Source organism: Chelonoidis abingdonii, chromosome 2 (genome assembly GCF_003597395.2).
Source record: "Chelonoidis abingdonii isolate Lonesome George chromosome 2, CheloAbing_2.0, whole genome shotgun sequence".
NCBI lineage: Eukaryota > Metazoa > Chordata > Testudines > Testudinidae > Chelonoidis > Chelonoidis abingdonii.
In genome coordinates, this window is record NC_133770.1 from 47,386,561 (window position 1) to 47,403,615 (window position 17,055).

Consider the following 17,055-nt stretch of genomic DNA (forward strand, 5'->3'; position numbering starts at 1 on the left):
TGAGCGGGGGATAACCCCCTTCTGATGCTCACCTACAGTTTGTTCTCTGCCTCTACTCCTCCCTGTGACAGAGGGAGACACCTAAGTAACAAGTATTGGTGTGGGAGACTGTACTGAAGTTTTGCCTTAAAAACAGACATTTTTTAAAAAAATCTAGATCAGAAAGGTTTCTCGATTGCTGCTGGTCTGATCGCCAGGGGTTTCTGCAGGAGTCCTTTCCTCGCGCTCTTGTTTCACTTTTTGAGCAAGTCCAGTTTTTTGACCCCCCAATTGTCCACAAGAACGAATTGCTGGCTGAGAGATTCTCCCTGATTATTGAGACCTTGTACCTAGCCTTCGTGATGTTATCTTGCTGCTTTTGCTGCTGCTGCTATGTCCGTTTGGGGGCCTGGTTAAGATCCCTCTGTGAAACTTCCACATCATACTTTTATTCTTATTGATTTTAGCTGCCGGCTCTGTCTCCCTAAGCCACAGTAGTCAAGCTAATTTTAAAATGTGCAGTAGGTGACTCAAAAGCACATGAGGCCTATGACTCATGCCCAAGATCTTAAAAACACAATAGGTCTTGCAGCTCTGGACATTGCCTACCCTACACCGAGCCCAGGTTTAACAAGGTGATAACAGGACTAACCCTTTGCACAGGGCAGTGGTCCCGTTTAGCACAAGTGGCCATCCCTTTGAGAAGGGCAGTGGCTCTCGGTAAACAACTTTAAGGGGCCCTCCCTTTGAGAAGGGCAGTGGCCCTGGTAAACAACTTAACAGCCAGGGAAGGGGCGGCCACAGGAGGAGAACAAAGTGGAGTATGGGAACAGCTGTAAGAAAACAAAATGGAATAGGGGGATAGCTGTAACAGACATTTAGGAGCTTACGCCAACTGCTTTTCCATCTTCTTGAGTATAAGATGTATTGCAACTTTCTCTCTCCATTTCTCTTTCAGTAATAAATAAAAGGACTCTTTGGTTCCCTTGGGCTCTTTGACCTGGTTTTTGATGCAAAAGTTATGTTCTGTTTACAGTAGTGCAGTGTGCTCCACTGGGTAGAAGTGCATTTAGGTAATTTTGTTGTTAAAATCCAATCCTTGCTAGTGAAATCGTTCCACATGCAGCTGGTCTGATGTTTTGGCCTTCTTGCTAATCATACCATTTATAGGAAAAACATTCTAATATACCAGCATGGGGTTTGGACATAGTCACTCCCGTATGACCCATGACCATACACAAAACCCCCCCTCTATGTTTAAGTAACTTTAACCGATGTACCAGGAAATTCAAAGTTTAAGGCTTACATTCTTAACTCATACTTTGAGGCTAGGGAGAGGAAAGCAAAACAGCTCTAGAAGGAGTAGGGTGACCAGATGTCCCGATTTTATAGGGACAGTCCAGATATTTGGGGCTTTTTCTTACAAAGGTGCCTATTACCCCCCACCCTCTGTCCTAATTTTTCACACTTGCTATCTGATCACCCTAAGAAGGAGCTTTAACAGTTAGTTTAATGGATTTTGTTGTTTGTGGCCTTACACCTTTTTCTGGCAATTTCCTGGTGAGATCAAACTATTAATACCATATTCATGTTGATCTAATCTGGGTTCTTCTTCGTTCTGGAATCCTTCAGCTACCCAAACATAGGCTGAATTCCTGGTATGGCATGTGTGTTCTAAACAACACTTCTGTAACTTCAGCGCCCTCATGGCCAAGATGGCGTTTGCTTTGCAGGCAGCTTTGGCCAAGAAAAGGCACGTGCAGGAATGCAACAGGAGAAATTTTTTTTTACCCCAGGGGCACCTGTTCCAGCCCCCCCGAGAATGAACACACACCCCCACAGGAAAAGTATAATGGACATAAGGAAGGGAAATATTTATTTACAGAGGGATGAGAGGAGAAACATAACAAGGGGAAATATAGGGGGAGCAGTATAACAGGGTTGCATTTAAACCAAGGCTCCACGGGTCCAGTGGTAGCACAGTTTGAAAGGGCAGACACTGAGCAATGTGTCTGCACACAAAGTTTAGGAGTTTTGAGCAAAGTTTCAGTTCACTGGTAAGTTTTGGATACTCTTGGTTGTCTTTGGTGCCAGTAAACTTTTTCCCAACAAACCCCTTTGGTGCCCTTTTCTGCCGCTCTCTGCAAAGCCACGCAGAGCGACCACCCTCTCACTTAACTATTTATCAACCTTCTTTCTTGTTCCCAATGCAAAGTCACAAGCCCCAGTACTTACAGCCCTATGCAGCTCTGGGCAGCAGAGATACTAGGTCCAGCTCTGGCCTGTCCTTCTCGGGCGATTCCTCCCTGGCACAGTGCTCCTCCTGGCTCCTGTCCTGGGGTGTTCCTGATCGGCCGCCCTGTTTTTCCCAGGCTTCAGGCAGGTTTTTTGCTGTTTCCTTTGCAAGGGCCTGCAAGCTGCTGCCTGCCTCTCCCCCCAAGCTCCAGAGCCACCCCCTAAAATTTCCCTCCTTTTTTCTCACTCTCCTCTTCTCCCCTAGAACAATTTTTTAAAGGGGCCATGCTTTCTAAACCCCAAGGGGATTACACTTTTGATAGGTGGAAAGAACAGTCTTCTCTTTCTTGTTCTTCACTGTAGTTTCTTCATGGGCTCTGGATGGCATTTTTGGATAACAGTTAAATGTATAGTAGCACAGTGATTGTAACTGTGTGAAAAATTATAAAATGTTTAACCTATGTTTGAACTCAGGAGTTAATGACACATACCATAACCCACGAAAGCAGTGAAAGCATAATGTATAGTTATTCTTAGAAAACAACTAACACTGAAAGCTTTTTTCTTGAATAGATGTTATTGGTATAGGGCTAACTACTCTCCAGAAATTAGTCACCAAACATAATAGTTTTCATACTATAAAGCTCTAATGTACAGGTATCAGAGAGAGTTTGTCATATCAAACAGCCCTGGTTGATAAGAACTGTGTATATAAATCTGAGGTCCTCATTCACTGATTTTTGATATTAGTATGCGTAACTGTTAATACTCTTAGCAGAGTCCCTTGAATCTTGGGGCACAGGAGGGGATGTCGTCAAGATATCTTTGTTTTTTCTATTGTATTGTTGTAGATGTAGCACGATGACTTTGTGGTGCTTTGCAGTGTGCAGAATATGTTAAACAGTGATCAGCTGTTGCTCAGAAGAAAAAATTTAAAAATATTAATGCAAATTATTTAATTTTTAGTGGCTATGGTAATTATATAGAGACCCTGATCCTTGGGTGTGTCAGAGCTCTGCTTGGTGCAACTAGTAAGGGGTGGAACCTTAAAACCATCTTTATGCTCCCCTGGTCCTCAGGACACATCCAGGGACAGCTTCAGACCCTGCACAAGTCAGAGCAGTCTCGGGAGCCATTATGTGAGTTGGGATATTGCAACACAGTGCACTTCAGCCACTACCTCTGGGGGCTATCAGCGGGTGGCATAGATCTGGCTATGCTGGCTTTTCCCATCCTCTGTAGCTGTGATCTGGCCCATGCTTTCTGGCATACCCGCTTTTGAGTAATTATTTCGTTGTTCTGAAAAATGTCTAATGCCAAATTGTCCTTCCCTCAACTTTCATCCTGCAAGAACTGCCATTTGTAGTCTACTGATGGACAATGTAGATCTGTGGTGTATATCGAAAGAAATGCATACTGTTTCTGTGCTGAACTCAGTATTCTTAAAGCAGTTGCACAACTACTGGAAGTTGTTCAGCGCAAATGTTCTGAATACACTGCCTAGTCAGTCTGAAATATCAGAAACATTCTACCAGTAGACAGGACATCTTGGTTGTAAAATTTATTACAAATACACTTACCAAAAGATTGTAATATTCTTCATGATATTCTAAGAAATATAAATAGTTAAATAATGCTTAGTTTCTTTAAAGAAATAGGTTTCTATTGACAGTTTTGTAGCTGTCTCTGGCTTAGCAAACTAATTTGACCCTTTATGAACAAAGTCGTAGTTCCTTGGTTTGATAAGGAAAAATGTGGAATCCACTTAAATTAATAGACTATACAGTGTGCTAATCAGTTGTTTAAAAGAATCAAGTCAAAACATTGTGTCATTGGTATTTTAACATCATATGAGGATTGATGATTAAATATGTATCAAAATGAAATAAGTAGGAGATGCACAAATTAATAATTAAAGGCTGTGCTTAAAGTATGGGGGTGGATCGCAATGCACTGAGCCAGCTTACATAGGGGGCATTCTCTAAAGCACTCTTACCAAAGCTGATACTCCTAGGTTGCCAACTTTGTAATTGCACAAAACCAAACTCTCTTGGCCGACCCCTTCCCTGAGGCTCCGCCGCTGACCTGCCCCTTCTCCAAGGCCCCACGCCCACTCACTTCATCCCCCCTCTCTCCGTCGCTTGCTCTCCCACCCCCCACTCACTTTCCCCAGGCTGGGGCAAGGGGTTAGGGTGTGGGTGTGGGTGCGGACTCTGGGGTGGGGCCAGAAGTGAGGTGTTGCGGGTGCTGGAGGGGGCTCTGGGCTGGGGCAGGGGATTGGGTGTGGGAGGGGGTTCAAGGTGCGGGCTCCAGCTGGGTGGTGCTTACTTCAGGCGGCTCTCAAAAGCCGCTGGCATGTCTGACTCCTGTGCAGAGGGGCCAGGGTGCTCTTCCCGCAGGCGCCACCCCCACGGCTTCCATTGGTTGCGGTTCCTGGCCAATGGGAGCTGCAGATCAGGCGCTTGGGGCTGGGGCAGCGTGCGGAGCCCCCTGTACCTAGAAACTGGATGTGCTCGCCACTTCCGGGAGCCATGCGGAGCCAAGGCAGGCAGGGAGCCTGCCTTATCACTGCTCCATTGCCGACCGGACTTTTAGCAGTCCGGTTAGTGGTGCCTGACCGAAGCTGCCAGGATCCCTTTTCGACCAGGTGTTCCGGTTTGAAAACCAGATGCCTGGCAACCCTAGGTCAGATAGCTATTTGTTAATTAAAATTTCACTCTCAAACTGAATTGACAAGGGTTTTAGTTTTACTGGCTAAGAAAATCCTCCATATTTTGATTTCTCTGTATAACAATTCTTAAATATCCATGTCAGTCAAAGTTAAAATACAATTAAAGGTAAAGACAAGCTAGAAAAATATGAAGAATTGCAGCATAACTAGGGTTGCCAGGTGTCTGCTTTTTGACTGAAACATACGGGTGAAAGGGACCTTGGTGGCTTTGGTCAGCACTGCTGACTGAGCCGTTAAAAGTCTGGTTGGCAGAGCAGCGGGGTGAAGGCTGGCTCCTTGCCTGGCTCCGTGTGGCTCCTCGAAAGCAGCAATGTGTCGCTTAGCTCCTAGATGGAGGTGCAGCCAGGGGGTTCTGTGTACTTCCCCCTGCCCTGACTGCTGGCTCTGCATCTCTCATTGGCTGCAGTTCCCAGGCAGTGGGAGCTGTGGGGGCGGCATGCCCCACACAGAGCTGCCTGGCTGTGCCTTTGCCTTGGAGCCCAGAGACATGTTGCTGCTTCTGGGGAGCTGCTTGGAGTAAGCGCTGGCTGGAGCCCGCACCCCTCACCCCCTTCCTGTTCCCCATCCCTGAGCCCCCTTCCGCACCCAAACTCCCTTCCAGAGCCCGCACCCCAACCCCCTGTCCCACCCCAGAGCCCCATCCTGCACCTCAAACCCCTCATCCCCGGCCCCACCACAGAGCCAACACCCCTAGCTGGAGCCCACACCGCAACCTCCTGCCCTAGCCAAGAGCCCCCTCCCAAACCCTGAACTTCTAATTTCTGGCCCTATCCTGGAACCCACACCCCCAGCTGGAGCCTTCACCCTTCCTGCATCCCAGCGCCCTGCCCCTGCCCAGTGAAAATGAGCAAGTGAGTGAGGGTGAGCGACAGAGAAAGGGAGGATGGAATGAGCAGGGATGGGGCCTCGGGGAAGGAGCAGGACGGGGCAGAGCCTCGGGGAAGGGGCTGGGCAAGGGTGTTTATGCTTAGGGTTGCTAACTTTCTGATTGTACAACATAGGCAACATTATTAGTGTCGCTTGCTAGCCCATGATTCAATTATGAGACTTTTAATATTTGGTGTTTTTGTTGAAGCCCTGGCACCTGTAGTCTGGTGATTACATGAGAATTCAAATTCATTTTGTCAAGTTTTTCTCCACCAACTTTTAAAAAATATGACTAACGTGGCCCCTGAAGGCTCAAAACCCAGAGTCAAATTAAAAGAGCAGAAAATGTGTATATGTATTTTTTCTCCTAATCTCATGGCTTTTTGGGTTCTGGCTCATGATATGTAAACACGTGGGGTTGGCAGTTCTGCAATGTATAAACTTTTTGTCCTTACTCCAGTCCTTATTTCGTTACAGTGAAAAAACAAAAACCTAATACACAGTGTACAGTGTACTCCTCAAACTACTCAGCAGAACACCAGAACTGTTACTTAGTGTGAAATCTAGATAAGTGGTTAATAAGATTAACATTTAAATGGCTCTTTTCAGGCTGTAAGTAAGGGTATGGCTATGCTTACAGCTGTACAGTGCTGTGAGTTACAGCTGTCTTCGTACAGCTGTCTTGGGAAAGCGCTGCAGTGTGGCCACATTAGCAGCATTTGCAGCGCTGTTGGGAGTGGTGCATTATGGGCAGCTATCCCACAGAGCACCTCGTCTCATTTTGGCGCCGTGGGTTGCGGGAAGGGGACGGAAGGGTGCGGGTCATTCCGCTTCCTGTCCCAATGCCCCGTGATGCATCGCTTCACATCCCAGCAGTCACTGTTTTTCTGTCCACGTTTGGCGCCATTGTGAGTCTCCCAATGGTTTCTGTGCAGCGCGATTTCTGTGGGAAATGGAGCCCGAGCTGCTGAGGACTTTGCTGATGAATGTTGCCAGCACATCACGTTTGGCAGTTGAGCTATTCCTTCAGCTCCAAAGTGACAGTGAGGAGTCCGACGATGATATCGATTCGCCTAACGTGTATGACACTAAATTGCTTGTGGCATTCACGGAAATGCTCAGTACCATGGAACGCCGCTTTTGGGCTCGGGAAACAAGCACTGAGTGGTGAGATAACATCGTCATGGAAGTCTGGGATGACAATCAGTGGCTGCAGAACTTTCGGATAAGAAAAGCCACTTTCATGAGACTGTGTGCTGAGCTCACCCCCACCCTGCAGCGCAAGGACACGAGATTGAGAGCTGCCCTGTCAGTGGAGAAGCGGGTGGCTATTGCAATCTGGAAGCTGGCAATTCCAGACAGCTACCGATCGGTCGCGAACTAGTTTGGAGTGGGAAAGTCAACCGTTGGAATAGTGTTGATGCAAGTTTGCAGGGCCATTAATCGCATCCTGCTAAGAAGAACCGTGACTCTGAGGAACGTGCAGGACATTGTGGATGGCTTTGCACAAATGGGTTTCCCTAACTGTGGAGGGGCGATAGATGGACGCATATTCCTATTCTGGCACCACCCCACCTAGCATTCGAGTACGTTAATCGAAGGAAGTATTTCTCTATGGTAAATCTCCAAGCGCTTGTGGATCACCGTGGGCGTTTTCACTGACATTATACACAGTGCTCAACCTGGAAAGGTGCACCGATTGCACATATCTTTCGGAACAATGGCCTGTTCAGGAAGCTGTGCAGGCCGGGACTTCTTATCCCAGACCAGCAAGATCACAGTAGGGGACGTCGAAATGCCCATTGTGATCCTTGGAGACCCCACTTACCCATTTGAATTGCCTTGGCTCATGAAACCGTATACAGGAAGAGGCTTAGACAGGAGCAAGGGACTCGGTTCAACGTACTACAGGCTGAGCCCTGCATGTCCGAATGACTGTGGAGTGTGCTTTTGGCTGTTTAAAAGGGCGCTGGAGATCTCTGTATGGGGAGCTAGTACTTGGGGGGAAAAGAGCATCCTGCGGTTATATCCACGTGCTGTTTACCCTCCGATAATATTTTTGTGAAGGGAAGGGTGAAACATTGAGTGCAGGAATGGACCTCTGAGGTTTCAACGCCTGGAGGCTGAATTTGCACAGCCAGAGAGCAGTGGTACTAGAGAGGCCCAGCACAGGGGCTATAAGGATTACGGGATGCCTTGAGGGAAGAATTTGAGGCTGAAAACCAGCAGTAATGTTGGTGCCTTGCACGGGAGTGAAGTGCAGTGGTTACAATGTTAGTAGGACATCTGTTTTTTCCTGAAATGATTTGCAGTGCATGTTTCTTTCCTGGGCTAAGGTATCTTTCACTTTCTGCATAATAAAGACTGTTTTTCAAAAAGCCAGAAATTCATTATTGAAAAGAAATAACTTTCTTGACAGACACACAATATTTTGGAACCTAAAAAGGGCAGGGGTGGGTGGTGAACTGTACAGTCACAAGTTTGAATATGTCCTGTCTGGAAGTGCTGTGCAATGGCTGCTGCACTTCAGGCATGAAAATACTGCATGGTGATGGGGAATGAGTGCAGAGGGTAAGGGTCGTAGTTCTCAGGGCTGTTGTGGTGAAGACGTACCAGGTGTTGGGGGCAAAGCTGGTGGTGGTAAGAACCTGGATGTGGGGAAGGGGTGTTTTGAGCTGACATTGGGGCACAAGGGGGAAAGAGGCTTTGGGATGGGGGGAGGGAACAGGCACGGTAGTGCTCTGCCGCACATGGCTACGAAGCGACTGGATAGAGTCCTGCTTGGGTTGCGCAGGATGCTTATCAGCTGTTTTGTGCTTTTCTTCTTAGCCGCTGCGTTTCTCTGGTGGAGCTGCTTTACCTTCCTCCAATCCTGCAGTTTTTTACTCTCTCTGGCAGACTATGATGAGCCATAATTGCTTTCAGCAATGTCTTCTCTTGCTTTTTCGTGGCTTTCTTCCTGGGTTTGGTTTTGTAGCCTCTGAGCACTGTGGATGATATGGCAGTCGAGTATGTCAAGGACACTTTTGAGAATAGAAAGGGGGGAGGGGGGGGGGGGGCAAAAAATGGCAACAGTTAACAGAGCTGCATTGTTTTATAATCTCACCCAGAAAGTTATTTCCACACAGTGAAGGAGTTTACAGTCTTCACTTTAGCATACTTTTCCCATACCAAACAAGAATGCACATACGCACAGGAAAGCCACAAAATGTGTGAGTAAGGGAGGACTGATTGTGCTTCAGGGATTGTGCTGGGGTTTACTGTGCGTTGGGAAAGCAAACTGCTTCTGGAGGCAGCTACACTGATACAGTCTCCCAACATTTTCCGCACAGGAGTTAATTTCCTGGAAGATATCTCGCTGCTGTGGGTCACCTGGAAAGAGCGGGAGGGTCTTCTCCAGCAATGCGGATTCCCGCCCTGGCCCCTATGCAGCTTGCCTGTGTGCAGCAATGGTCCCCCCACCCCTCGCGGCACAGTGGCGTGGACGCGTTAGCCTGACTGGGACAAGGGCCACAGTGGCTCTCCCTATAAACTTGTGCAAGCACATTGCCCACGCTCTGGCAGAAACTTTTGAAGAGATTACCAAGGCCGATTACCGCGACGTGATAGACCACATTAATGGGCTGTTCCACATCTAGGCATGCATGCATGCATGCAGCCCTAACCCCCGCATCTCTCCCGAAACATTTCCATCCTGAAAATAAAAGCCACTTATCGGGAACCTGCTCTTATAGACTCGTAGGTCAGAAGGGACCAATATGATCATCTACTCTGACCTCCTGCACAAGGCAGGCCACAGAACCCTACCCATCCACTTTTATAACAAACCCATAACCCATGACTGAGTTATTGAAGTCCTCAAACTTGTGGTTTGAAGACCTCAAGCTGCAGAGAATCTGCTTGTCCTTCACCTAGTACTGGGTGCTGCGACTGGTTAGCTTCCTCCTGGCTTGAGAAGAGCTCCTGGCTGCATGCTTCCTGGGACTCCGGGGTGTCTCCCTCCACCCCAGTGCCCTCACTCTTGGTTTCCTCCCCCTACTTCTCTTCTCCTCCCTCCCCCCCCGCTCTGAGATGTCCATCATGGTCGTCGGATTGGCAGTGGGGTCACCCCCAAGTATTGCGTCCAGCTCCTTGTAAAAACGGCAGGTTGTGGGGGTAGCACCGGAGCAGTGGTTTCCCTCTCGGGCTTTGCAATAGGCACTCTGCAGCTCCTTTACTTTAACCCCGCACTGCACCGCGTCCCGGTCATGGCCCCTTTCCAGCATGGCCCTTCAGATCTGCCCGTAGGTATCATAATTCCTACGGCTGGAGCACAGCTGGGACTGCACAGCTTCCTCACTCCAAACACTGATGAGGTCCAGCAACTCTCCATTGCTCCATGCTGGGGCTTGTTTGGCGCGTGGAGGCATGGTCACGTGCAAAGATTCTGATTGCACTCCACACCTGGCTGAGCAAACAGGAAGGGGATTTTTAAAATTCCCGGGGCATTTAAAGGGCGGGTCACCTGAGGCCAGGGCAGTAGAGTGCGAACTGATGAGCAGAGTGGCTGAACAGGCATTCTGGGATACCTCCGAATACTCTGGAGGCCAATTACAGTGCTTTTGGTGGCCACACTGGCGGAGCAGCTCTGCATCACCAGCGCTGCAATCGTTATTCCCCAGGCAGAGCAAGAGTATGGCCAGCACTGTATCCAGGGAGATCCACTGTATACAGGCAGGGCTGTATGTACCTTGCAAGTGTGGACGGTGAGTAAGTTGCAGCGCTGTAAAGCCACCACAAGTGTTGCAACTCTGCAGTGTAGCCATACCCTAAGACATGTTCCTTGCCCCAATGAGCTTGCAATGTAAAGGCAAATAAAGGACAAGATCTCTGGGCCTGGTTCCCATTAGGAAAAATGGGGCTTGTAATTCACCACTTGTGGTAGAAATGGTAGAAACTGTAGCACAGGCCAAACAGTGGTGGTGTATTGTCTGACACTGTTGTAGTAAAATGTCTGAGCCCTATCTAAGCTGAAGCTTCCGCTGTTGCTATCTCTAACAGATGTATGGGTCACATTGTCACCAGTGTAGACAAGACCCAAGAGGAGATGATTTGAGGGAATGACTTTAAGGAGGAACGTGAGCACTAAGTGGAGGAGGAGGAGGAGAGGAAGATTGTTCCAGATGTTGGGACCGCATAACCTCTACAATTCTCACCATTCAACTGTTAACTGCAAACATATAAGCCGGTGTAAAAATACTCCAATGCAGCAGTACTATGGCTTGGTTCATTTTAACTGTTCAAGGTCGTCACCAAAGAGCAAACTCATGGAGGTGTAGTGGTTTTTCATTAATTTCAGAACGCAGTTTCTGGATGATGTGACCACAGTACGTGCATAAATTAAATATATCTGTTAGCCTGCAGGCTGATGTAATTCCAGTAGCAAACTGAAGAAATTAACTTTGTTTACATTTCAGTACAGGTATCTAGTGGGCTCAATGAAACGCTTCAAATGGATTAGCTCTGTCTGAGCTGCAAAACTGCTCACAACATTTTTTCCGCCTTACCTCACTGCTTCACACTCCAAATCTCTCTTCTATCTTGACTTAACCTTTAGTTGATAAAGTTTATTGCATGCAAATATACTAACATAATATGTGAGATCTGTGCTGTCATCTTAATGTAAACCATAGAAGAGTATAACGAATGCTAGTCACCATGCATGCTCGGTTGTATTGGAAATGTTGAGTTCTATATGAGCTGAAGATATTATAAAGTATGTGAGAGATCTGGTTTACACATGGCTTTCTGCAGTTCAGTCAGACTCTCCTTGAAGCGTTTTCATGCTCAATAGGAGTTAAAGTAAAAAACTGTAGACTCCTATTTTCCTTAACCTGAGAGGGCAGCTCGATTTACATATTTATGAAAAATATTTCTCAGATGCATGCTGTGCAATTCTACATTCCATTTACAGTTTGATATTTTGATTATAAAATTATTATTCAGGCCAGTCTGTTCTTTGCTGTTACTACAGGTAAAGGTTCCCCCCCCCGCCTTTTTATTTACGGAGTTAATTATTTTATGTTCATTGAAATGCATGACATAATGATTTCTTTCTTTCTTCCTTTTTTCTTTTTTTGTGTTAAAGCCTTGAAGAAAGAAGATAGCACCCTTGATGAGGTAGGTTAAATATCTTTGTACCTTACTTAATCCAGATATGTTTAATTGCTACAGATTTCTCACTAAAGTTAAAAGTAACTTTTGTGTTATCATATTAGTGGGTGTATGTGTACATGCATATAATCTGAGTATCTTTTCACCTCCCTAACGACTACCAGATGAGTTTTTTTTAGAGAAGGCCTTGAGCTGAATGCTTGTTTCTATAAACCTATTTTATACAAAGTATTGCATTATGTTATAGAGAGAAAATGCTTTACAGAACTGAGCCGTTAGTGGTTTTTATTATAAAGAGTAAATATAAACTGAATATCTTTTATATAAATATATATCTTTTGAAGGAACCCATCATACAGGACATTGTATTAGTTGAATAAGTAGTATGCTCTGGTTAGACCTGAAGCTATTCACAAATCAGTTTTTGTACAAGTGACGGCACCAACACTGTAGAGCCAAAGTTAAATTGTGTAGGGCAGAAAACATACAATATGATCGAAGACTCTCTTAATTTGCAAGACAAGTGCAGACACTTGGTGATTCGTGATGCTTGCTTGTGGTGGAAATGGGGTTCAGACAGTGTGTTATCCTGGACTACAGGATTTATTAATGAGAGAAATTGTTGGTAATCAATGATTAAGCAAATCACAAGTCATTTCTTTACATTTCCTTCTAACCATATAGATGGAAGTAAATAGCAGCATCTCTGACGTTCAATGAAATAATCTTACAGTTTCTGGCTATTTGTATTTTCTTCTGTATTACATTCAGAGAGTAAGAAGTTGGATAATAATTGCCTTGCTACTGCATAGGCAGTGGTTATGTTTTTGGTTCGAACTGAAGGTACCACACTATATAATGGCCTGATGCTGAAATAAATGAGTGAGGAAGCAGTAGATGCTTGCCACTTCATTGTTTCAGACTTTATCTCCTCCTAAATCAGATAGGGCCAAACATAGGTGCTTCACCTCGGAGTGCGGGGAGTAGGGTACGGGGCTGGGTGTCTCCCACACCTGCCTGGAAGTAGTTTCCATCATATACAGGGTTTACAGTTTGGTTCAATGGATCTCAGCACCCCCTCAGCACTGTACAAATTGTTCCAGCACCCTAGGGGCCAAATTTGTTTTGTCCAGTTTGCTCAGACTTTGTACCCATGAATAAGAGTCTTAAATGGCTCTGAAGTAGAGGCTGTGTAGGCAGGTCAAGCTTTGTTAGAACACTAAAGGAACTTCTAGCTAGAGCGAAGGCTGAAATATGATAGTCTTCAGAACATGGCTCTGCCACAGGTGGGTCCCATCCACAGCAGCTGTCCAGATAGCGTTAGGACGTTGATCATCTGTAAGCGAATTGCAGCTGTTTGCTGTTAAGTATAGTGGTTAAATTCGGGCTGTATCTACACTACAAGCTAGGGGTGTGATTCTCAGCTTGTGTAGACGTATTCTCACTAGCTCTCATCTGAGCTAGCAAAGCTGAACATAGTAACCTAGCTGAGGTAGCATGGGCAACAGTGATATGTGTTAACTGCCCTGTGCACAAACCTACCTGAACCTCTGGGTGCGTACCTGGGGCTGCTAGCACATGTCACTGCTGCCCATGCTACTGCGGCTCCAGTACGCTTCTAAGGCCCGGTCTACGCTGGGGGGATCAATCTAAGATACGCAACTTCAGCTGCGTTATTCACGTAGCTGAAGTCGACATACTTAGATCTACTCATCACTGTCTTCACTGCAATGAGTCGACTGCTGATGCTCCACTGACGACTCTGCCTGCGCCTCTCGCTCCGGTGGAGTACTGGAGACTATACTAGATGCGATAAATCGACCCCTGTCTACAGTAGACGTGTTAAATCAACCCCTGCTGGATCGATCACTGCCTGCCGGTCCAGCGGGTAGTGTAGACATACCCTTAATTCACATGAGAGCAAGTGCAAGAATGTCTGTGCAAGCTGGGAATCACTTCCCTAGCTTGTAGTACGGATGTAGCCTGAGTCCTTCAGCTGTATTAGAAATCTGGCACGTTTTGCTGCTTTGCTTCTGGTCTCTGTAGGAGGATGAATTGTTTGTAATACAACGGAGAGGATGTTCTTGTTGTTTTTAAATGCAATCCACATAATAAAGAAGAACATGCTTTATTAATAACTTGCCTTAAACTAGATCTTGAGTTTGGAAGGAATAAAATCCACCTGTTAAGTATGAAGCACTTTCAAATTTTAAAGGAAAGCAAATAGAACATACCACCAGTGGAGGACACCTCATATACAGCTCGACAGTGTTTCTTATGTGTCTGGGTTTCCATTTGTGTAAATGGGACTGTTTCTGCACATGCTCCAGTTGAATTCAGTGTGTATGGGCAAGAGTAATGTATTTTTTAATGAAGTCTTTAAGAGAGTCTGGCTGATCAATATAGACGCTCCCTGACTTACACAAGCATTCCGTTTTGGAACGCCTTGCGCAACTCGAATTTTGTGTAAGTCGGGAACGTGTCTCCAACAATTACACCTTAAAAAAAAAAAAAAAAAAACAAAAAAAAAAACACCTTTCTAGCTTACAGAATTTACTTTTCCCATAGGTGCGGATTTGCATAAATCAGGTTTGCGTAACCCAGGAAGCATCTGTATATGGATTGCTGCGGTGTTAGCAAGAGAAGGCTCATGGGGAGGAAAATAAATGAGAATCTTTTCATTTGTTCCCAGTACACACAGAAGATATAGGTGTGACATAATTGTCAATACCTGTCCCCTCCTTATTTTTTGGGTGACATTTTGCAGAAGAAAAGTGCGTGTATGTAGGTAATCATAGGACTGGAAGGTATATCGAGAGGTCATCTAGTCCAGTCCCTGCAGTCGTGGCAGGACTGTGTGTTATCTAGACCATCCCTGACAGGTTTTTATCTAACCTGCTCTTAAAAATCTCCAATGATGGAGATTTCACAACCTCCTGAGGCAATTTATTCCAGTGCTTAACCACTCTGACAGGTAGGAAGTTTTTCCTAATGTCCAACCTAAACCGCTCTTGCTGCAATTTAAGCCCATTGCTTCTTGTTTTATCCTTAGAGGTTACGAGAACAATTTTTCTCCCTCCTCCTTATAACAACTTCTTATGTACTTGAAAACCTATCATCCGTTCTTGTTCTATATTAACAGTTAATAACAGCAAAAAGTTTAAGTAATCCCCTTCAGGCTCAACACAACAGCTTCTATCAATTACCTAGCCTTAAATATAAATGAAAAGATATGTGGCACAGTCTAATGTAATTCCTCCTTTTGCTAACAACTTTCAATTAGGAGGTTAAAACAATCTTTAGTAATAACTGTATACTTGTAACAATGACATATTTTCCTATGAGAACTAATACTTCAAAGAAGAGCAGCAGAGCAATTGACAATCTTAAAAAACTGTCCCAAGAAAATCTCAAGACAATTTCTGCAATGGTTCTTTGTGATTCTCTCACCACCAGCATCTTCTGGCTAATGGGCATAGTACCAACACTCCTGAAGGGATACAGCATTACTGAAAATTGTGGGGGCAAGAAAGATAAATACAAACATGAGGGGAAAGAGAGAGACTGGGCCAATTGTTATTCAAACACCCTCCAGCCCATGCTCTAGAGTGTGGGAGGTAGAGCACTGAAACAGTAAATGTAGTTAGCATGAACCATCCTCTCCCCGAGCAACTGAAACACACCCTCTCCTGTCCCCAGTGTTTAACTAAAGGGTGTTTTGTATCTTCATACACAGCATAAGTTATCCCTGCATGGAAGAGAACTACCCTGTGTAGTAGGGATCATACCATAGGCACCAAAGGGTTTGAGGGTGGGGCCTAAAAATATACAGCACCCCACACTCAGGCTGTAGCTCAGCAGGGAAAGGTTTATTTGGGTTTTAGCATTCTGTGGTATTGGTATTCCTTTCTAGCCCTCCATAATGTTCTCTAGGAAAAACAGGGTAGCTGAGATCTGAAATTTCCAGATAAAAGCATCCATTTGAATCTGTCTTTACACATCCTAATGGAGTGTTCCTTTTGCAGCTCACTTTTAAAACTGCTTGTTACAGGCATACAGCCAAGTCAGTGACTACATATTGTACATACACTTGGAGCTTGCTTGTTCTTTGTCTTTTGAGAATGAAGGGGAAAAAATAAGATACTCAATAGATTCACTGCTTGTTCTACATTTGGATACAGTAGCTTATATGTAGACTACGGTGGGAAACGTCTCTCCTTTTGAAGAGAAAACTGCTAAAATTATATCAAACATCATTGCTTTCTGTGGGATATGAAATTAATTTCTCTAGTGAATTGAGACCGAGAAAAGTCAAGGACAGTAAAGCCTATGAATATGTTTTGTGGGTCGGTCTTGGTACATTGATTAAATTTCATATCTCAGAAACAGAAATATGTTTAATTTTTTCTGGGAGCCTTTTAGTACTGTTTCTGGTGCAGGTAGGTCTCTCCCTAGGCAAATATAGTATAATGTAGGCCTGAAATAAAGTTACAGAAAAACGCTGCAGGATTTGAACTTTTCTTCTTGTTGTTGTTGCTATGATGATACCAAGTTTCTACTTATTAAATTCAAAGTTTTCTGACCAGCATAGGGCAGATCTTGCTCATGTTGGCACCAATCCATCAGAGCACTTACACATTTAAAGTTACATGGGAGTTTAAGTAGTCCCGTGAACTTCTTGTAAGCCCTCCTTCTGGCTGATTTGTGTATGTAACTGAATTGGTATTGACCCTATATTTGTCATGGCTCAGTAATGTTCATTATACATCCAGATCCTGAAAGTACTGAAGATTGACCTAATGTTTCACAGTGAAAACATTGTAATAACTTATTTTGATGTTGCCCCGTATCTCTGATTTTTTTCCTCCCCCAACAATAACTACCATTGGCAGCTATAAGCTACACATTTCTGTGTTGAGTGTCTTCTGCCAGTTCCTTTTGATATGCAAATCTCAGACCATTCAGAAGCTGCAACAAGATCACTGTGGCTGTGAATTTATAAATCTTTTCTTTTAGGAGCCTGATCCAAAGCCTGTTGAACTCCATGCAAAGACTCATATTGGCTCAAGTGGGCTTTGGATCAGGTACTT

General features: G+C 45.1%; 1 protein-coding gene across 2 annotated transcripts in view; it reads left to right on the forward strand.

Annotated features, from left to right (window-relative positions):
* Positions 1-17,055, forward strand: part of CDK14 (cyclin dependent kinase 14) — a 545,410-nt gene that overhangs the window by 7,661 nt on the left and 520,694 nt on the right. Inside the window, exon 2 of one of the 2 annotated variants that reach the window (XM_032798112.2) lies at positions 11,940-11,971. In XM_032798112.2, coding sequence (XP_032654003.1) covers positions 11,940-11,971 — 32 coding nt within the window. Of the gene's footprint in view, positions 1-11,939; positions 11,972-12,023; positions 12,046-17,055 lie in introns of those variants that run through there. The other variant, XM_075062353.1, reaches the window with a different exon arrangement.